A 20,796-nucleotide genomic window follows, 5' to 3' on the forward strand; every position below is an offset into this window, starting at 1 on the left:
AACCTCCACTTCCTGGGTTCAAGCGATTCTCCTGCCTCAGCCTCCCAAGTAGCTGAGACTACAGGTGTGTGCCACAATGCCCAGCTAATTTTTGTATTTTAAGTAGAGATGGGGTTTCACCATGTTAGCCAGGCTGGTCTCAAACTCCTGAGTCAGGGACCAGAAATGAAAGCTATTAGGCCAGGCATGTTACTGTTTAAAGTTCTTAGTAGTTTTTGCAATGAAAATTTTATTACCTAGAAGTATAAATAAGATTTTAAGCTCTTATTCTGAAATTCTCCAAAAACAAATAATCAATCCATGAGAAGTTCTGGGGGTATCAGTAAATTATTCCTGGAATAATTTTATACATACCCTGCAATGCCTAGAACAGTAACTGGGATAGAAGTGAGTAAGTCTCAGCTATTGGATTGATGGTTGGAAACCTCATAAAAGTAACATCATAGAATTAAATGGTTAGCTTACTGGAAGGCTTTCCCATATGCCATTCTCACAGTGAAAATTTGTATAGTTTTCTCACTTTCAAATTTATGTTATTTTCTAACATAAAAAGTTCACTTCAAAAATTCCACTAGTTTAATGTGGATAAATACACCATTAAATTAAATAACCCACCAATAAAGTAACAGTGCATTTGAGCCCTTACCTGTGCTACTGTTCCCTAAATTTCCTTGGTTTCCTATCATCCCTTGATTACCCATCATTCCTGGCTGAGGTATCACTGAGTAAGGACTACTGTTTCTGATTGGTGGGAAAGGTCCAGCACCAGTTGGGCTTTGCAATGTGATGTCAAGTGGTAAATTCTGGCTTGGCAATAACCTGCCCAGTTGCCCTGGTCGTGGGTTATTAAAAGCTAAGGAGAAAACAAATGAAAATTGAAGGTTAATATAGGATAATGGAAAGTAATATTAACAGTAGTAGTGTTTAGGGACAATGTCTGTAAAATGACATAGGTATGTACGTCAGGGACCAACTACCCAGATAAAAGACAAAATCACAGACAAAAAACACATGCAGCATCCCTGCGTACAGACATGTGATCTAGTCGACCGGTCTCTAATTCTTGATGATCTTGCAAAACAAAACACACACATGTATATTATTTACCATATACCTTCCTACCAATAGTAATTTCATTCATTCATTCTTTCTTCTTGAGATGAAGTTTTGCTCTTATTGCCCAAGCTGGAGTGCAATGGTGCGATCTCAGCTCACTGCAACCTCCACCTCCCAGGTTCAAGTGATTCTCCTGTCTCAGCCTCCCAAGTAGCTGGGATTACAGGTGCACGCCACCACGCCTGGCTAATTTTTTGTATTTTTAGTAGAAGTGGGGTTTCATCATGTTAGCCAGGCTGGTCTTGAACTCCTGACTTCAGGTCATCTGCCTGCCTTGGTCTCCCAAAGTGCTGGGATTACAGATGTGAGCGACCATGCCTGGCCTTTTCTTTTTCTTTTTAAATACAGGGTCTCACTCTATTGCCCCGGCTGGAGTGCCACAGTACAATCATAGTTAACTGCAGCTTTTAACTCCCAGGCTTAAGAGATCCTTTTGCATCAGACTTCTGAGTAAGCTAGGACTACAGGTAGGTGCCACCAAGTCTGGCTAATTTTTAAAATTTTTTGTAGAGACAGTGTCTCACTACATTGCCTAAGCTGGTCTTAAATTTCTTGTCTCAAGTGATCCTCCTGCCTTGGCCTTCCAAAGTGCTGGGATTACAGGCATAAGCCACCGTGTCTGGCTCCCAGTAGTAATTTCAAATATACAACTGTATTTGCTAAGTAAACCAATGTTTTCTTCATGTTACAATATTAAAACTTGGGAGTACTGTTTTCTCAAAGCTATGAAGCTATAAATATCTCTTACATACATCACCAAACCTATACACATGTGGTCTGGATATCAGCATATCACTTTTTTTTTTTTTTTTTTTGAGATGGAGTCTTACTCTTGTCACCCAGGCTGGAGTACAATGACATGATCTTGGCTCACTGCAAACTCCGACTCTTGGGTTCAAGCAATCCTCCTGCCTCAGCCTCCCGAGTAGCTGGGTTACAGGCGCCTGCCACCATGCTTGGCTAATTTTTGTAGTTTTAGTAGAGATGGGGTTTCACCACATTGGCTAGGCTGGTCTCAAACTCCTGACCTGTGATCTGCCTGACTCGGCCTCCCAAAGTGCTAGGATTACAGGCGTGAGCCACCATGCCTGGCCAGAATATCACTTCTTAACTGGGCTTTCCTAGGATCAGAATTAGATTTAAAGGGGTTACTCTCGTTAGAAGTTAAAAATTTTAAGTGGGAATGCTGTTGTCCAAAGCACTATTAAATTAAAGCTATAAGGCCCTGCTTACTTTTCAAAGTATAGTTTCCTTAAATTCTAGATACATTTGGATTTGATATAGTTTTTGTAGTTGGTAAGTATTGTGTACTAAGCACTAGACCAGCATCACATTGACAATCCATAATTTATTAATGTTATTAAATTTAAAATGCTATGTTATGACAAATTATAGTAATGTATTACATAATATCAAGTACTGAATTTTCCCTGAATTATAAAAACACAGTCTGAAATAGCACATTTAAAAGAAAAAGTTCTTAACCATCAATGATAGAAACAAAGTATTTTTAAAAATTAGGGCTGGGAATAGAAATTATGTGCATGCTTAATCATGATTTCCACAGGTTTGGTTATCAGGTTGCCATCAATAATCTGAATACCATCAGGAGCTACAGAAAGAGGAGAAACCATGAATTCTACACGGTCTTTCATTACCTCCCCATGCTAACGAGCACAGGCTGCCTAATGTGTTTCTTTTTTTTTTTTTTTTTTTTTTTTTGAGACTGAGTTTCGTTCTTGTTGCCCAGGCTGGAGTGCAGTGGCATAGTCTCGGTTCACTGCAACCTCCGCCTCCCAGATTCAAGTGATTCTCCTGCCTCAGCATCCTGAGTAGCTGGGACTACAGGCACCTACCACTACGCCAGCAAATTTTTTGGATTTTTAGTAGAGGTGGGGTTTCACCATGTTGGCCAGGCTGGCCTCAAACTCCTGAACTCAGGTGATCCACCTACCTCGGCCTCCCAAAGCACTGGTATTATAGGCATGAGGCACTGTGCCCAGCCTATCTAGTGTGTTTCTAACCCAATTCTAAACTCTTTGACTTTGTGATCTCCCATGATCCACAATTAAACTTTCCATTACCCAAGAAAGAGGTGTGAAAGGTCATATGCAAAAGCTTTTCTTTTTTCTTTTTTTGAGATGGAGCCTCACTCTATCACCCAGGCTGGAGTGCAGTGGCATGATATTGGCTCACTGCAACCTCCACCTCCCAGATTCAAGTGATTCTCCTGCCTTATCCTCCCAAGTAGCTGGGATTACAGGTGACTGCCATCATGCCCAGCCCAAACTCATCTTTCTTTTGTTTTGTCTATTTCAGAATAGTCAGAAATCACTTGAGAAAAGACCTAGTAATTAAAGATATTCTATAATTTGACTGATAGTTGCCATTTCTAATCTGAGAACAAATGCCAGGTATTGGCTCAAACTGTACCTGAAAGGGAAAATCACTCTGTTTTGCCAATTTAACACTGAAGAGGTTATCTATCTTTCTATGAATTATGGCCTTGCTACAGAACAGATACTTTCTTCTGTACAAAATTTCAGACAACTTCAGGTATTATCAATTTCTTCCAATAAAAACTACCAGATAACCTCCGGTATTATCAAGTTTGTAAGCTGAAGTGTTCATAGTGAATAATGAGTTTATGCTAAAGCTTTTAAAATGAAAAGATAAAAAATGTTTTTTCTAAACAGAAAATTAAACTTAGAATACACTTAGACACATAAAGTTCCATGTCAAGTGATGTTTTTATGAGGATTCCTGAGATAGGACAAAATTTGTCATGTGTGTAGCCATTTCATGTATAATAAGTAATTTTGAGTATTTTATTATTTTTAAAATTTATTTTCTGTTACTACCAGCTGAGCAGTCTGGGAGGGTAGAATAATTTAAAATAGTGTATTACCCCTAAAAGTCAGCATAGCTCCCAGATGTCCTATATTTCCGTATTTCATTGTATATTAAACACATAAAATCTAGGATAAACTCCATGTCTGAAGGCAGTAACGGAAATGAAGGGAGATATGACAATCAGTTGAAGAACCTCATCAATGTAGGTCAGTCTCCCTGTTCCATGCCGATTAAATTACCCACAAGAGAATGTGACAGAACCATGCCCAGGAGGATCCATTTTGAATACTGTTTCAAAAGAGTAGGACAGTAGATGGTGCTATTTGATCACAAAAACCTTAAAGTGACTAAGCTGGTTGCATCAGACTTCAATAATCCCTGTTTCTGATAGTGATTTTATGGAAATTTCTTGGCATAACCAGCCATTTCTCATACTCACTGCTCTGTGAAATTCGCAGTGCTGTTTTCTGGGCTCCAACAGGTGTGACAGGGCTGTTTTCAGCTGTAAGTTGCATGAGGTCATTGATGATGGCTTGCTTGTCAACTGATCCAGCAGGGGCGCCTGGCCTCGTGTCTGGGAAAAGCTGTGGTAATTGACTATTCTGCAAATCATCCAAAATCTCCTCCAAGTTGTCCAGCTCACTGCCAGGCTGTAGTCGACAAACAGAAGAGTTTATCCAGTCCTGCTCTAAGAGTGGACAGCACAAGCCCATTTGCAATCATTGACCTAACTGTCATAAGGCATCACAGCCAAATAAAAGACGTAGATTCATGCACACCTCAGGCCTAACAGATAATTGATCATCTTTTAAAAAATTAAGTTGACAAAAGACAAGTAATTTAATCTCTTGGTCCTCAATTTCCTCATCTATAAAAACTGATGGCTGAATTAGAATGAAAGCTCTTTTCCAGTATTGTGATTCAATGGCAATTTATAAATTCTTCTCTATTTTATGCTCGATCATTCAATTAATTGTGAGACTGTATATTTCCAATTAATTACGAATAGACTATGACTTATGGTCCAGGTCCAGGCTTTATCGTCAAAACTCCCGAAGAAATAACAACAAAAAAAACCTGGCATACAATGTAATCCAAATTTTTACCCAATCAGTTTTTAACGAATTGTCATTTCCTTTCAGGATGTTTTTTTTATCTTTCAAAAGAGTAGGGTGGTGGGGAGAGAGAAGCAAAATAATCTTGAAGTAACCGTGAACTAAGCACTGCCTTTTCAATTTGAGTGGTCCTTTTTTCCTGCTTGCACTTTCAATTTTGAATGACAGTGGCTTTCCCAGTCACTCGCCAGCTTAGGTGACAAAATGTAGGGAAGCAGGATAAAAACTGGTTGTCCCCAAACACAGAATTATCAGCCTGATTATACAGAAGTTATCAATTTTTTTTTTTTTTTTTTTTTTTTCTGAGAAAGGGTTTTGCTCTGTCACCCAGGCTGGTGTGCAGTAGCACACACTCATCCCTGTAGCCTTAACCTCCTGGGCTCAAGTGATCTTGCCACTTCAGTCTCCTCAGTAGCTGGAACCACAGGCATGCACCGCCATGTCTAGCTAATTTTTTAATTTATTATTTTTTTTGTAGAGATAGGGTCTCATTTTGTTGCCTACACTGGTCTCAAACTCCTGAGTTCAAGCAATCCTCCCGCCTCATCTTCCCGAAGTGCTGGGATTACAGGAGAGAGCCACTGCCTGTCTAGAGAAGCCAGCTACAAAAAATGTTTATGAAGTTTCTCTTCCATTAAAAAAAAACAAAATTCAAGCACTAACATAAGCTAAGTATCACTACTATTTCATATTTAGTACTTTTCTTCTAGGAAGCTAAACTGGAATTTATTCTAGATTTTACAGATATTATTTTGAATACAACCTGTCTATGTGCCAGATATTTAAAATCAGATAGTGCCAACCACATGAAAATGGTTGAGTTACATGCTAGGATTGCTTTCCAGTGCAGAAAGTGGTACAAACAATTTTCTTGATGTGTAGGTGGAAAACACGTTAGTTTCCTTAGTCATTGGACTTTGAATCCTCGACCGCAACTATTCCTTTCATCTACACTGGCAAATCAAATGAAACTCACGGCGTACATCTGATAATGAGTTACACTTAAAGCAGGATGGCTTACATTTTTATGCTACAGACAATTCCTCCCCATGCAGAGGTTGGATCTGCCAAGATTTTTGCAACTTATGGCAAATGTCACATCCATATGAGATGTCTTTTGATTGGATATATTTCTCAAGTTAAGAAGAATAGAATGAAGTGACATTTTATTTGATTTTTCTGAGACAACTAGCTTAGTGGTAACCAGGCGATCCATTTTCCTAATGCATTGTTAGAGCAATTACAAGACCATTTTTTAGTTAGTTTAGCCACTCAATTTTAACAAAAAAGGGAGGCATCATATATGGTAGAGTTAGTTACAAGGTAAGAGCTGGCAGCCTAAAGTACAGACAGTCACAGACAGGCCAAATGATCTTTAAGCTCTGTAGAAATGCACTACACTGGGTGTCTCCTCCAAGGGCAACACAGTCTTTCCTCCAGAGTGACAGCAAATTACTATTTCTTTGGTTGAGTCCAAAGTGAAGTGTTTATGTAGGGGCCATGCTGCATTTAAAAAGCCCACAGGTACATGTTCACACTATTACAGCCACAAGGGAACCAAAATCCAGCAAAGTCATGTCACCCACCTCATGATCACTCCAATACGGCATGTATTCATTCAGTTCAATGGTGGGCAAAACTGCTCATACTACTGAAACAACCATTTAATAACCATCTCTTCTTCCAGAAACATAAAACTGACTTTATGTACTTCAAATACATATGTAAAGTGACTCCACTATAATCTTCTTTATCATGTTTTGCTGAATACGTAAGGTATAAACTGATACTCTCAGCATAAACATGTACTGCCCTCCAAGGACAGCGCCTGGAACTAAGTAATGGGCACCGAGTCAACAAGATGAATTACTTTAATCATATTAACACATAATTCAAAAAATCTTCCCAAAATCAATATTTTTTTCATAGAAATTCCTATAATTTCCTTTACTTTTCAGAAAAATGTTTCATAAAAATCTGTGGTAAATTTCCTTATACTTGTCATGAAGATAGATCAGAAAAAGGCTCTAATAAACTGAGAAGGCTGTATCTGTTCTACGAAACCCAGTTTTCCTACTACAATGCTGTCCCGTGTTGAGCATTTTTAAAAGATAGAAGCTCCATGTGTAGGGCGTGAGGGAGGTGGGCTATAGTAAGTGGTAAGTTGCCTCTTGAGAAAGCTCTGCAGATTACTTTTAAGAGAAATATACAAAAAAAGTAAGTCCATGTAAACAATAATAAAAATAAAGTATGTTATTTCTCAATGGATACACTTATATTTGCTCCCAATCCCAGACATACGTAAAAGGAACTTTGGACAATATATATTAAGAACAGTCTAGACTACTCACACCTTTCTCTCTTCTTTTTTTTTTGGAGACAAGCTCTCACTCTGTCGCCCAGGCTGGAGTGCAGTGGTGCAATATGGGCTCACTGCAACCTCACCTCCTGGGTTCAAGCAATTCACCTGCCTCAGCCTCCCCAATAGCTGAAACTACAAGTGTGCACCACTACACCTGGGTTGTTTTCGTATTTTTAGTAGAGATGGCATTTTATCATGTTGGCCAGGCTAGTCTTGAACTCCTAGCCAAGTGATCCACCCACCTCAGCCTTCCAAAGTGCTGGCATTACAGGTGTGTGCCACCACACCTGGCCACATCTTTTGTTTTTACCTTGACTCCTTTCACACAAACGAAATTATACTGTAAATCACCCTGAATAGAAAAATAGCTGTTATACTTTCAAACAGTTCTAATGACAGAATTCATGTATCTTCCTTTGTAAGCTACTCATTCCTGTGTCTAACATAATGAGTTTAATATAAGTCTAATGTTATATACATGTATGCATGTATGTTAAAGTATATTTAAATGGTTTAGGCCAGGTGTGATGGCTCACGCCTATAATCCCAGCACTATGGGAGGCCAAGGGAGGTGGCTCACTTGAGACCAGCCTGGCCAACATGGTGAAACCTCATCTCTACCAAAAACACAAAAATTAGCTGGCGTGGTGGCGCCTGCCTATAATTCCAGCTACTCAGGAGGCTAAGGCAGGAGAATGGCTTGAACCCAGGAGGGGGTGGTTGCAGTGAGCCAAGATCACACCACTGCACTCCAGTCTGTGTCTACAGAGCGAGACTCTGTCTGAAAACACCACACACACACAAACACACACACGTGTGTGTATATTTGAATGGTTAAAACCAATTTATTTCAAATAATTTCCAAATAATAAAATTTAAAATCCATTATTTTTCTTGAATAATTTTTGTTATTATTTTTATTTATTTATTTATTTTGATATGGAATTTCGCTCTTGTCTCCTAGGCTGTAGTGCAATGGCACGATCTTGGCTCACTGCAACCTCTGCCTCCTGTGTTCAAGTAATTCTCCTGTCTCAGCCTCCTAAGTAGCTGGGATTACAGGAACCGGACACCACACCACACCACACCAGCTAATTTTTGTATTTTTAGTAGAGATGGGGTTTCACCATGCTGGCCAGGTTAGTCTTAAACTCCCGACCTTAGGTATCTGCCCACCTCAGCCTCCCCAAGTGCTAGGATTACAGGCATGAGCCACCGTACCCAGCAATTAATCTTTATTTTCCAAAAGCATATACTAAAGTTAATAGACTTTCAAATTTTGATCTAATCAGTTTAGCTCTGACAAGTAATTAAATACATCTTTCTTTTTCTGAGACACAGTCTTACCCTGCTGGCCATGCTAGAGTGCTGTGGCATGATCTGGGCTCACTGCAACCTCCGCCTCCCTGATTCAAGCGATTCTCCTGCCTCAGTGCCCTGGGTAGTTGGACTACAGACATGTGCTAGCACACCTGGCTAATTTTTTTGTACTTTTAGTAGAAACCGCATTTCTCCATGTTGGCCAGGCTGGTCTCGAACTCCCAACCTCAGGTGATCTGCCTGCCTCGGCTTCCCAAGGTGTTGGGATTACAGGGGTGGATCACCGCAGTCAGCCTAAATACATTTTTCTTAAGAAAAGTCATTCAGGATCTTCTTGGTATTATATCAAAAGGACTAATTCTACGAAGGCTCATAACTATGAACACTATTTGAATTCATTCACCTTAGCATCTGAAAAATGCATTATGAAATTTTCTCCACTAGAGATAATATTGCTTTGCCTGTGTTTATTCCTTGTCAATTTTTGGAGCACACATTTAACATTAATTGTTATAAGTTTACTTTACATGTTCTTCTTCAAGGAGATAAAAGTTCAGAATATGTATAACCCTCAGGTTAACAATAACATATGATGACTATAGCATTTTTTTCTGTATTCACATAAGTTTTGGAAGGAATAAATTTGATTATATTAAGTTTCTGATAAAAAAATTTTCTCCTCTCAATTTTTGTAGGCTTTAATTCTCATCAAAATTTCTTCTAGTCTCTACCCACTTTGTTAGGCACAATTTCTTCACAAGACAAAAAGATTGATGCCTTCCTTTAAAATGCTTTGCCAAGATACTTCAAAGTTTTGCTTAGGCATCTATTTGAATGCTCAAATTAGCCACATCAATTTGAGTTGTTAGTTTAAACTATTTCAGGCAGAAAATGAGTCAGAAAGATTTTTATAAAAGTTCTACAAAATGAAAATTAGACTTGATTTCTTTAATTTTTCATTTTTCTGGTTTTAGGATTTTTTTCATGTCAAATCAACTTCTTCTCTGCAGGAAATATAAAAAGCACATGCATTTTAATAACATCAGTATTCTAATAAATTACAAAGCATCTTTTCAAAATATTTTAAATAAAAAGTATAATTTTATCATGTTTGCCAATACAAAATTGTTAAGAAATGGTAATACAATTCTATGACATCTGGAGATAAATGTTCAGCACACTATCAGTTTAAAATATGGTTTACCTTTCTAATGGAGTCAAATACCAAGAAGAAATTCTTTTTAGACTATTTCCAAACCCTTATCCTACGTGTCTCAGCAACATTTGGTTAGGTATCAAAAGCATGCTCAACTGTGTAAGTAAGTATGTAACTTAAAAGTCTGTAAACATATTGGAAATTTTTCTGTTACTGTTTCCTGTTGGTTAGGAAATGCTGTAGAAACAAATGTTGTTTAACTACTCGGCCCAGTAAAAAAATGCTATTTTAGGTATAATAACACCATCGAAGTACTTCCTGTCCTTAATAAGTTAGTAATAGATTAAACACACACTCAGTCAATGGCTCTTTTCTGAATCAAAATAACAAGACAGTTAACTGTGCAATTCAGACTCACTAACAGTTTATCTCACTAACTAAATAACTTATTGTATTCCCTTGAAAGAAAAGTCTTCAGTAAGTCTGTACAGCAATCAATAGGAGATGCAATTAACCTGTATTTGGAAATAGTGAAGGTGAGCAAGAGGTGAAAGAATCATTGTTTTTTTCTCAAAAGTCAGTCATTCCAACTTTGACCTAAATATAGGTAATACACACTTCCTGTGGTAACTTTTCAAGCTGCAATGTTTTTGATGTTAAAATTGCTCTAAAGCAGTACTCCTGGTGGAGTTTTACATGAGAGTGAAGGGAGGGTGAGACCAGGGACTGGATTTCATTAAGAAAAATATACTTACTATATATGCCTCTGTTTGTGTGCACATGTGTGTGTGCCTGTGTACACTGCTTTTTGATTCCCCCAAAAAACAGATCTGTGCTGATTATACTCTGGGCTTTATGTTTCCTAGTTGAGACAACTTTTACCCGAAAAACATTTCTCCTAAATAATAATCTGAAACTGCAAGTGACTCAAGGACTAAAAAAACTCCTTTTTTGTCAGTTTCTTATCTGAAGTTAGTGTAATCACATAAATAAATACAGAAATACCGAAAAGTGGCCCCTTTCCTTGACCCTCTTAAGTCCCTAGGGCCTCAGATCAGGCCTGAGATAGAAATAAATTGTTTACAGAGGGAGGGCCTGGCCACATTAGACACTAAGCTAAGGAAGACCATCTTGCCCTCCAGCGTATGTCAAGAGGCCTGAGTGCCACTATGCCTGCCGCTCTGAACTGCCACTAGCTGTGTAGATTCTAATCTAATAAACCTCAAAAGATTAAAACATTTACAGGTGTCAATATGGTTTTACACTTCACTTTTTCCAAGACATTGCTATTAATTTTCTTCTGAGATACCGGTTTCCTCATTTAATGATTTTACAGCATTATGGAATAGCTGCTAATAAAACCTTGCACTAACATCTAAGTTTAAGGATTAACCGCCCAAGATATTTATATAATTTGGTTCTGTTTCCCTTGTAAATGGGATGAAGTCTTGAAAAATTATATCTGACCTTTAGAAATGGCAGCAGCTGTCAAGGCATCAACGTGAAAGAAACAAGAAAGCCAAGTGCTTGGAAGCCCAGATGGAGCCCAGCTAGAAGAGCAAGTGTGGCCTCAGCTTGCCTGACGATGGCTCTCAAGCCCAGACCTGCCTTTGGGTTAGCTCTACCGACTCAGCAGAGCCCCAGGGTACAGCAAGGGGTGTGCTTTCCCGCTCTCCATCCACTGACGACACTAACACATGAAATATCCACTTGCACAACAAATTTCAAGGACAAAACTTGAGCCATTTTAAGTAGGAAGGCCCTCTTGGCTTCCTCACTTCTTAACCAATCATGACTCAAGAACAGATAAGAAGTACGGGGGATATCCAGGGACTAGAGGAAAGTGATGGCCAGGGTGAAGTCTTGGATCATTGATTCCCCAGGAAATGTCTCATACAAAGTCACTGTGGCTGTTAATAACGCATCTTTTCTTTAAATGGGTTTTTATTTTTTGAGACAGGGTCTCAAGCTATTGCTTAGACTGGAGTGTAGTGGTGCAATCATAGCTCACTGCAGCCTCCAACTCCTGGGCTCAAGCAGCCTCAGCCTCCTCAGTAGCTGAGACTAGAGGTACATGCCACCACACCTAGTTAATTTTTTTATGTTTTCTAGCGATGGAGTTTCATCACGTTGCCCAGGCTGGTCTGGAACTCCTGTCCTCAAGCAATCCTCCACCTTGGCCATCCAAAGTGTTGGGATTAGAGCCATGATCACTTTGCTCAGTCTGTTTTTATTTTTTAATGAAGAAAAATAATAGCTTACTTTTTCCCTGTGATGTCATTATCACCTTAGAGTATTATCAAGAATGATTTGGGGTGGAAGGTTGAGGAGATGTTGGTCAAAGGATACAAATTTCAGTTGGCCAGGAGGAATACATTCAAGAGATCTATTGTACAACATCGTGGCTACAGTTAGTAATAACGTATTATATACCTGAAAATCACTAATAGATTTTAAGTATTTGTATCCCAAAAAGTATGTGAGGTAATATATTCGTTAGTTAGCTTGATCTAACCATTCCAGGATATTTATTTCGAAATAACAAGTTGTATGCCATAAATATATACAATTTTAATTTGTCAAGTATAATAAGTAAGAATTATTATTATTATTATTATTTTTTTTTGAGACGGAGTTTCGCTCCCCCTTACCCAGGCTGGAGTGCAATGGCGCGATCTCGGCTCATTGCAGCCTCCGCCTCCTGGGTTCAGGCAATTCTCCTGCCTCAGCCTCCCGAGTAGCTGGGATTACAGGCACGCGCCACCATGCCCAGCTAGTTTTTTTGTATTTTTAGTAGAGACGGGGTTTCACCATGTTGACCAGGATGGTCTCGATCTCTTGACCTGGTGATCCACCCGCCTCGGCCTCCCAAAGTGCTGGGATTACAGGCGTGAGCCATCGCGCCCGGCCAGTAAGAATTATTTTGACCATCACTTTAGGTATCCTGAATTTTTTTCCGGGAACTTATTATTCAGCAGATAATGTAGCCTATTGTTCTAGTTTTGAATTTACATACCATGGCTCAGATGTACCAATACCAGATCAACCTTTCTCTTTCCTTTCTACTATCCTTTCCCTCTTAAGTATTTTTTATACCAGTGGTCTAAGAAATTTTTTTTGCATTAATCAGAAGTTTAGTTAAGAGTAAATAGAAGTAAAAAAAATTAAAATTAAAAAAAAAATAAAGAATAAATAGAAGTAGAATAACCTTCATTGAGTTTAAAAACCAGTTAAACTCTGATCTTAAAAACAGAGAAAGGTAAATAAGAAATAATTCAATTAAATCTGTTCCGACAAAGCCCAGTTTCAAGGAAGTGATTATCTCCAATTCAGGCAGCTTCCATAACAGAGGTCAGCAAACTACCACCAGCCTGTGGGCTAAATCCTGTTTTTGTATGTGCTAAGAATGAATTTCCATTTTTTGATGGTTACAAAAAAATTAAAATATTTTGTGACACAAGATACTTGTATGAAATTCAAATTTCAGCGTCTATAAGCAATGTTTTATTGGAGCAAAGTCACATTCAAGTTTGTTTACAGTGTCTGTGGCTGCTTTTGTACTACAGTGGTGGAGCTGAACGGTTGTGACAGAGACTACATGACCTGCAGAGACTAAAATACTCACCATTTGGTCCTCACAAAAAAAGGCCTGCCCATCCATGTTCTATAACAATGTCACTCTTTGCTAGGAAGAGTATTTGAAACACACAGTTTCAGTGAGAATTTCAAGGTAAGAACAACAAAGGAGAAAACTTATTTTTATCCAATCACCTGAGGCTTCATAATGCCCTTTTGGAGAAAATCCTTGATGGATACAGATTAGTACACATGGGAGAAGATGTGACAAAACTTACCTGGTCACCGGGCTCAAAGCTCATCTCTTCCTTCTCAGTTTTCATTGCTATTAATTTTGTGTTACTGGCAGGATCTGTCTTACTGTCCAGTCGCTCAAGTTTGGGGGTAATTTCTGGTAAACCAATATCTTTAGTATCATCTTTATCTAGCAAATAGCGAAGTAGTGCATTCTCTTTCTTTTTGGGGCTCACCGGCTCTTGTTTAACAGTCACCTCTGACCCAGGAGCTGTGCTGCTGGACTCCTGGCTCAGGTCTTTGCCTGTGGCTTCTGCTGTTAACTTGGCCAAGTCCACAGGGGAACTGCTGTCCTGTAAGAGTCTGTGCAAAATTTTATGCTTCTCCTTGAGCGAGGTTCCATGTGTTGACCCAGAACCAGGCAAGCTACCTGTGGAGTCTTTGCTTGTGTCCGACAAAGAGCTGGCTAAGGGTGAGGGCTCCATCTGATCGGATTTGGTGGTCAGCAGCTGCAGGAGTTTGGTCTGCCCTTTGCTGTCATGCAGCCTGCTCTGCCCGTCGGCTCTCTCGCTGCTCACGGCCGGGGGCAGGCTGGGGTCATTTGTTTCCTTTTGCTCTCCAGGATGGCAGCTGCTCTCTGCTTGTCCAGTTGTACCTTCAGAGGGCTCCCCATAAAGTCCAAAACAGTCTTTTGAGTCCAAGCTTCCCATCTTGCTGAGTGGGGGAGGATTCATATTAACTGGGGAGTTTTGTAAATTGCCAATTTTTAGGTCCGGTGAAGCCAACGATGACCCTAATGAGACCCCGTGCCCCTCGCTGAGGGCCTGAAGTGCATTGAGGGAGCTGTTGGTATAACTATGGCTATTTCCTGTGCTGCTGCAAACTCCCACAGGGGAATGCAAGCTTCCTGCAGGGGAAAACTGACTGGGTGGGATTCGAGGGCTGCCCGCCACTCCGGGGCTCATGCGATGCCTTGGTGAAAGCATGGAGGTGGGCTGTCCTGGATTCATGCCAGGGCTGCTTTGTGAGGGGCTGTTCATTTTGAGTGCATAGTTACTACCCTGAGGAGTGGTTGCTTGCATGCCTGACACATGGTTCATTCCCCCAGAACCACCAAACCTGCCCATGGGCATGCCCATTTGTTCCTTTGGGCCATTTATGGGAAAATTTATATTGCTACTGAGGGTCATGTCCTGACCTGGGTTCCCACTGCACAGGGCCTGATGGGCAGGGCTGCTAGAGCTAATTGGATTCAATGGCTTCCCCATCGTTTGTCCAGTCAGATCCGGATTCATCACACACACATTCTGCTCTCTGTATAACGAGGAAAGAAAGAAATGTAAGATAAACGGAAAAATACTTAGCAAGTTGTTATTAATTTTTAAAAATGAGATGGTCTCTTCACTTTAAAAGAACAGACTACATTTAAAAGACAGATAATACTTTGTTGAAACCATCTGCAATTACGGACAAGACTGAACATGTACAGTGTTGGACCAAGAGGGATGTTTTTCAGGCAACTCATTAAGATGTTTGGTTTTACAGAGGGGGTGTGTTTAAATTTGACTACTACTGTATTGAAATTGCATTTACTAGACAAGACATTATCAGGGTTCCAATTACATAATATATCTTTTCTCATGAGTAGCTGAGAGTTTGTACTGTCTGAAAGAAATGAGAAGAGCTGTCTTCAGTTTTTTTTCCAGACATTATAATTCCTAACAATAGACACATCTGAAAAGCCCAGAGCTCTGATATGTACTACTTGGCTCAAGATGAACAAACTCAGAGGAAAACAACTTGCCCCTAACTGTTAAGAGAAACTCTGCCAGTTCTAGAACTAATAGTTACTAAACTGTTTAGAATTAGATCACCTTGTTCAACAGATTTCTACTCACCTCTTCACCCCACACCCCTCCAAGTCAGGGAGACCTCAGAGCCAACAGCATGGGAAGGGAAGTTCAGAGTGACTTTAGTTTGTGATCTTATTCTTCTACTCCTGGATAACTCCATTCCATCTCCTTACTAATGACTAAAAGCAGGCTTTCTGAGCAGGATGATTTTGCAAGTTCTATGAGCTTTAATTTACAGCCTTGGCAGTCACTTTTGAGTTACCAAATGTGTTCACAAATCCAAATAAAACAGGTTTCACAAATTGTCAAACATCAGCTTTTGGTTAGGTGGGTGAAATTTGCCACATCTGTAATCACTTTCAAATTGTTTTAGTTTGAGGTTAGATTTATTAACAGTTGGCAAACAGGGTTGCCTGATTTTTTTACTCCTAAATAGACAGTGAATTGAGAAATGTGATAAAATGTGACTCCTCAGCCAGAGTAACATTATATATTTACTGATAGGATCTCATAAAGTTTCCACAGCATATACATAAATATTTAGATAACTACTGAAATTTAATCATTATCCTAAATATGTACTCTAAAACAATATGGTTTATGACATTTATTTAAAAATCAACATTCAATTTATCTTCATTTTTCATGAAAATGTTTATTACCCATCAATGTAAGGTCTAATGTCAAGAAGTGAATTTAAACCTGAGATCAAAAATCTAAAATATCATTTGTTAATATGTACATAGAAAGTTCTAGATTTAGGCTGCACATGGTGGCCCACACCTGTAATCCCAGCAATTTGGGAGGCCAAGGTGGAAGGATCACTCAAGGCTGGCACACGCCTATAATCACAGCTACTCAGGAGGCTGAGGTACGAGAACTGCCTGGGAACCCAAGAGGCAGAGGATGCAGTGAGCTGAGATCACGCCACTGTATTCCAGTCTGTGACACAGAGCAAGACTCTGTCTCCAAAAAAAAAAAAAAAAAATTCTACATTTAAACACACAGGAGAGGAGCACAAATAGAAATCACACCATTGACATCAATATTCCTACCCTGCATTTGTTGCTACTTGGAGCTAATCAATAGATTTCCCTTTTTCAATGTAACGGGGAATCATGTCTGAGCAAAGTTACTGCTGGCCTTGTGTTCTTGCAGTTGGGTTTTGCAATTCACTAGTGTTAAGGCTAAAATTCAAAGCAGAGTCCTATTTTGCCTGCGTTGCCAGTACAGTTGTTTGCTGGTGTAATGGGTGACTGGTTCTAGCCTCCATCCTGCCCCCCGCCGCAGACACTAAATCCATGGATCCTCAAGTCCCTGATATAAAATGGCACAGTTTTTGCATATAACCTACACACATCCTCCTATATACTTTAAATCATTTTTAGATAATAATTTCTTATAATATTTAATACAGTATAAACAGTTATAATACAATTAATATAACACAGTATAACATTATATATATATATATGTATTTCCCACCCCCCCCAAATATTTTCCATCTGTGATTGGTTGTATCCTGAGAGGCAGAACCCATGGATACAGAGGGCCAATTATATTATGAGTTGTCTTTTGGCCAATAGTTAGTAACAATTTAATGTTATATTTTACATTACTGGGATTGATGAGAAGAAACACCTAGCAAATCTGCAAAGCTCTAAAATGATTTGCTGCTTCTGTAATATCTCCTCTTAATTTGGAAAGGGAAAATGACTTCTTAGAACTAGGATTACCTGTGAAGCATATGTAAAGATATTACAAGTTGAGGTTCATTAGTAGTCTGAGAACGGATGAGTTTGCTCTTCGTTTGTGCAGCAACAAGAGTGCCATCAGACAAGGAAAAACGATAGATTTGACTGAATGCCAATCCTTGTCTCAGTACTGCAGGCAAGCAAGGAAACAGAAGGCATGTTTAGAAAAAAACTGAGGAGTTGGGGAGGACAAGGCATAATAATCAACTTCATTAATTCATTAAGTTTCATAATAGTTTCCCACCAGCATGTTAAAGAGTTGTAAGTAATACTTTAATGATATTAAAACATAAGATTTTAGCCGGGCACGGTGGCTCAAGCCTGTAATCCCAGCACTTTGGGAGGCCGAGGCAGGCAGATCACGAGGTCAAGAGGTCAAGACCATCCTGGCCAACATGGTGAAAGCCCGTCTCTACCAAAAATACAAAAATTAGCTGGACGTGGTGGCATGCGCCTGCAGTCCCAGCTACTCGGGAGGTTGAGGCAGAAGAATTGCTTGAACCCGGGAGGCAGAAGTTGCAGTGAGCCGAGATTGTGCCACTGCACTCCAGCTTGGCGCCTGGCGACAGAGTGAGACTCTGTCTCAAAAAAATAAAAATAAAAAATAAGATTTTTAAAAGCACATTTACTTTTCACTCAAAATATCAATGACCTCAATTATCTGTTTTTCTTATGAAGAAAACTAAGAGCCTGAACCCTCAAACTATGTTCTTGAAATTTTTTTTTTTTTTTTTTTGAGACAGAGTTTTGCTCTTGTTACCCAGGCTGGAGTGCAATGGCCCGATCTCGGCTTACCACAACCTCTGCCTCCTGGGTTCAAGCAATTCTCCTGCCTCAGCCTCCGGAGTAGCTGGGACTACAGGCATGTGCCACCACGCCCAGCTATTTTTTTTGTATTTTTAGTAGAGACGGGGTTTCAGCATGTTGACCAGGATAGTCTTGATATCTTGACCTCGTGATCCACCCACCTCGGCCTCCCAGCGTGAGCCACCCTGCTTGGCCCTTTAATATCTTTATTATCATGGCAAAACAGTGCAAACCATCTGTCAGCTCAAACAGGCTTTTCAACAATTTGCTTAAAAATGGTAGAAAACAATATAATGTATAAACATGTTATCTCTTACGTATGCAATTTGACTTTAATTTCCTTGTAAAACTGAGACAACTATTAAAATAAAATTTATGACATTAAATATACTCAATGAATATTCATCTCGAAGTTACGTACTGTTCAGCCCATCATCTCACACACTACTTTTCCCCAGACCTGTTTTTCACTGTGTAAGGAGTATTATTTTCATGGTTAGGACAACAGGAAGTAAAACATAAACAATCAAGGATAATCAAGAATAAACAAAGAAGGACCTATTCAGAGAAGAAAAGGCTAAACAAAGCTGAAACAATAAAAGTGCAAATCTTAGCAACACTGGAATTGGTTTAACTTTTAGATAAGGGGTCAGATGCTTCTATTTTCAAGACAATAACAAAATATAACACAAATCAACTAGGTTAATATAATTTCTCTTAAAATAATTGAGATTTGTCTTTTAAAGCTACTGTTTTATAACTGTCTTATACTAGATATTAAAAAAGAACATTTCAATTCAGTTAAAAAGAAAAGACATATAATTTAGTTCCTGTTAAACCATTTTAAGAAGGCCACTATGTTGCTACCACATAATCCTCAGCACAAATTTTGTGGGTTGAATAGTTACCCCCAAAGCAACCACGCGTATTCACCATGCCACAAAACTGCCACAAGTGAGACAGGCTAACATATAATGTGGATTCTGATTTCTTGGTAAAATTTTCACTTTAAGCAATTTGTCTAATGACTTCTCTCTGCAGTTACAGTTAGATACTATATTTAGGTTCACTTGCTGCCATCAATTGTTGCATAATGTTAGTGTGAAGAGGCAGTACTGAAAATGAATTACTGGACATATGAGTATCTTGCTTCGTATAATAGGTATGTTTCTAAAAGATGACGTAAATGTAATTTTATTATAGTAAGACATATTTCCAATGGCTTATAATTTCAGAATTTTACCTGACCTTGGCTGTGATCCCTAAAGATTTTCATTTCCACTTGGTCTACATCCAACATCTCTGAAAAGTAGGTATGTGTAAACACCCATGTGAACACATTTAGGAAGCGCCTCCATTTAAACAACACTTTGCAGTAGATTTCCATTCAACGTAACTGATCATCCCTGATCTTTTCAAAACTTCAAAAGTTAGGAATGTCTATATGGGGTTTCCTTCTAGTGGGTCCCATCTGTTTAAATCTAGCGCAGTGCCTGGTCCATCTGTATAAATCCTTTTGTAAGGAATCAGGTTGCCAAAGAATTAAACTCAGGACCCAAGGACACTGAATATGTTTGCTTATGTCAGTTTCTTGGTTTTTTGTTATTACTATTCTTTCTATTTTAAAACAGATATAGTGAAATGGTAGGTTAAATATTGATTTCTGTCAATGTAGCATCTTTATTTCCTCATATTCTTTCCAGCTTAAAGAAAAATGCTGGAAGACACAAGTTGTTGGATTATGTACTTATTTCTAAAATAAAGGATGAATAGGATGAAAAGAATGAATAAGATGAGGAAAAAATAAGGGCATGGAAGAGACAGGTCATTTATTATGGTTTTTGCTTTTTCATATGTGATCTAAAAAGCATAAAATTTAAACATAACCAACATTATTGGCAAAGTGCCAGGGTCACAGATGCACATTAAGCGGATGATGACAAATTCAAACTCCATTTTCAATAATTAGTTACAAATTTTTTCTGCAAAGATGCAGACAACTGTTGAAGCTGAGTTACAAGCTGCACTGCACTGCACGAGCCCCTCATGTGCAGAGTGGCCCAGCTGACAATGCATGCGGAGCCCTGGCCAACTGCACTGCTGGGACACAAGGAGAAGGACAGAGTCTCCCTTCCCAAATTAGCACATACTGAAGCAGAAGGAGTCCTTGTTGTGTGTGTGTGTGGCGGGGGAGGGTGGGGGGGGGATTCCTACCTCTTTAACAGAAACAAAAATGCACTTGAGAAAAAGTGATTCCATGGAAAGACCTTTGGGAGCAGCATGACAGAGTGACCAAAATGGGCTCAGACAGACGTCCTGCACTGACACTGAATGCCACTGAGTCAGTCACTTCACCTGCCTCAACCTCCTCACCCTCTCGTCCAGAGTGAGAGACGTGATGTCCATATCACGAGCTTGCTGTGAGGGCCAGTGAGAGGAAGCAAAAGGGACAATGCCACACAAAGACTGGGTACTCAGTAAGGGCTGCTGTCATACTGAAAGAAGGCTGAAGTCTTGGGCTCAGTTCCAGCTATCCTATTGCTTAAGTCTGTGATCCGAGACAAGTTGCATCACCTTCTGGACCCTCTAGAAACACCTGGATAGTCTTTGTTGATTACCACCTTGAAGAAGGGCTTGGGGTCCCACTGTT

General features: G+C 39.3%; 1 protein-coding gene across 11 annotated transcripts in view; it reads right to left on the minus strand.

The window, feature by feature from the left end:
• Positions 1-20,796, minus strand: part of NCOA2 (nuclear receptor coactivator 2) — a 307,971-nt gene that overhangs the window by 34,194 nt on the left and 252,981 nt on the right. For 10 of the 11 annotated variants that reach the window (XM_032296306.1, XM_032296307.1, XM_032296309.1 and 7 more), the window contains 4 exons: positions 17,322-17,469; positions 13,777-15,046; positions 4,409-4,619; positions 647-853 (listed from right to left, as the gene is read on the minus strand). In XM_032296306.1, coding sequence (XP_032152197.1) covers positions 647-853; positions 4,409-4,619; positions 13,777-15,046; positions 17,322-17,469 — 1,836 coding nt within the window. The remainder of the gene's footprint in view (positions 1-646; positions 854-4,408; positions 4,620-13,776; positions 15,047-17,321; positions 17,470-20,796) is intronic. The other variant, XM_032296310.1, reaches the window with a different exon arrangement.

Source organism: Sapajus apella, unplaced genomic scaffold (genome assembly GCF_009761245.1).
Source record: "Sapajus apella isolate SASKATOON/1434 unplaced genomic scaffold, GSC_monkey_1.0 scaffold35, whole genome shotgun sequence".
Lineage (NCBI taxonomy): Eukaryota > Metazoa > Chordata > Mammalia > Primates > Cebidae > Sapajus > Sapajus apella.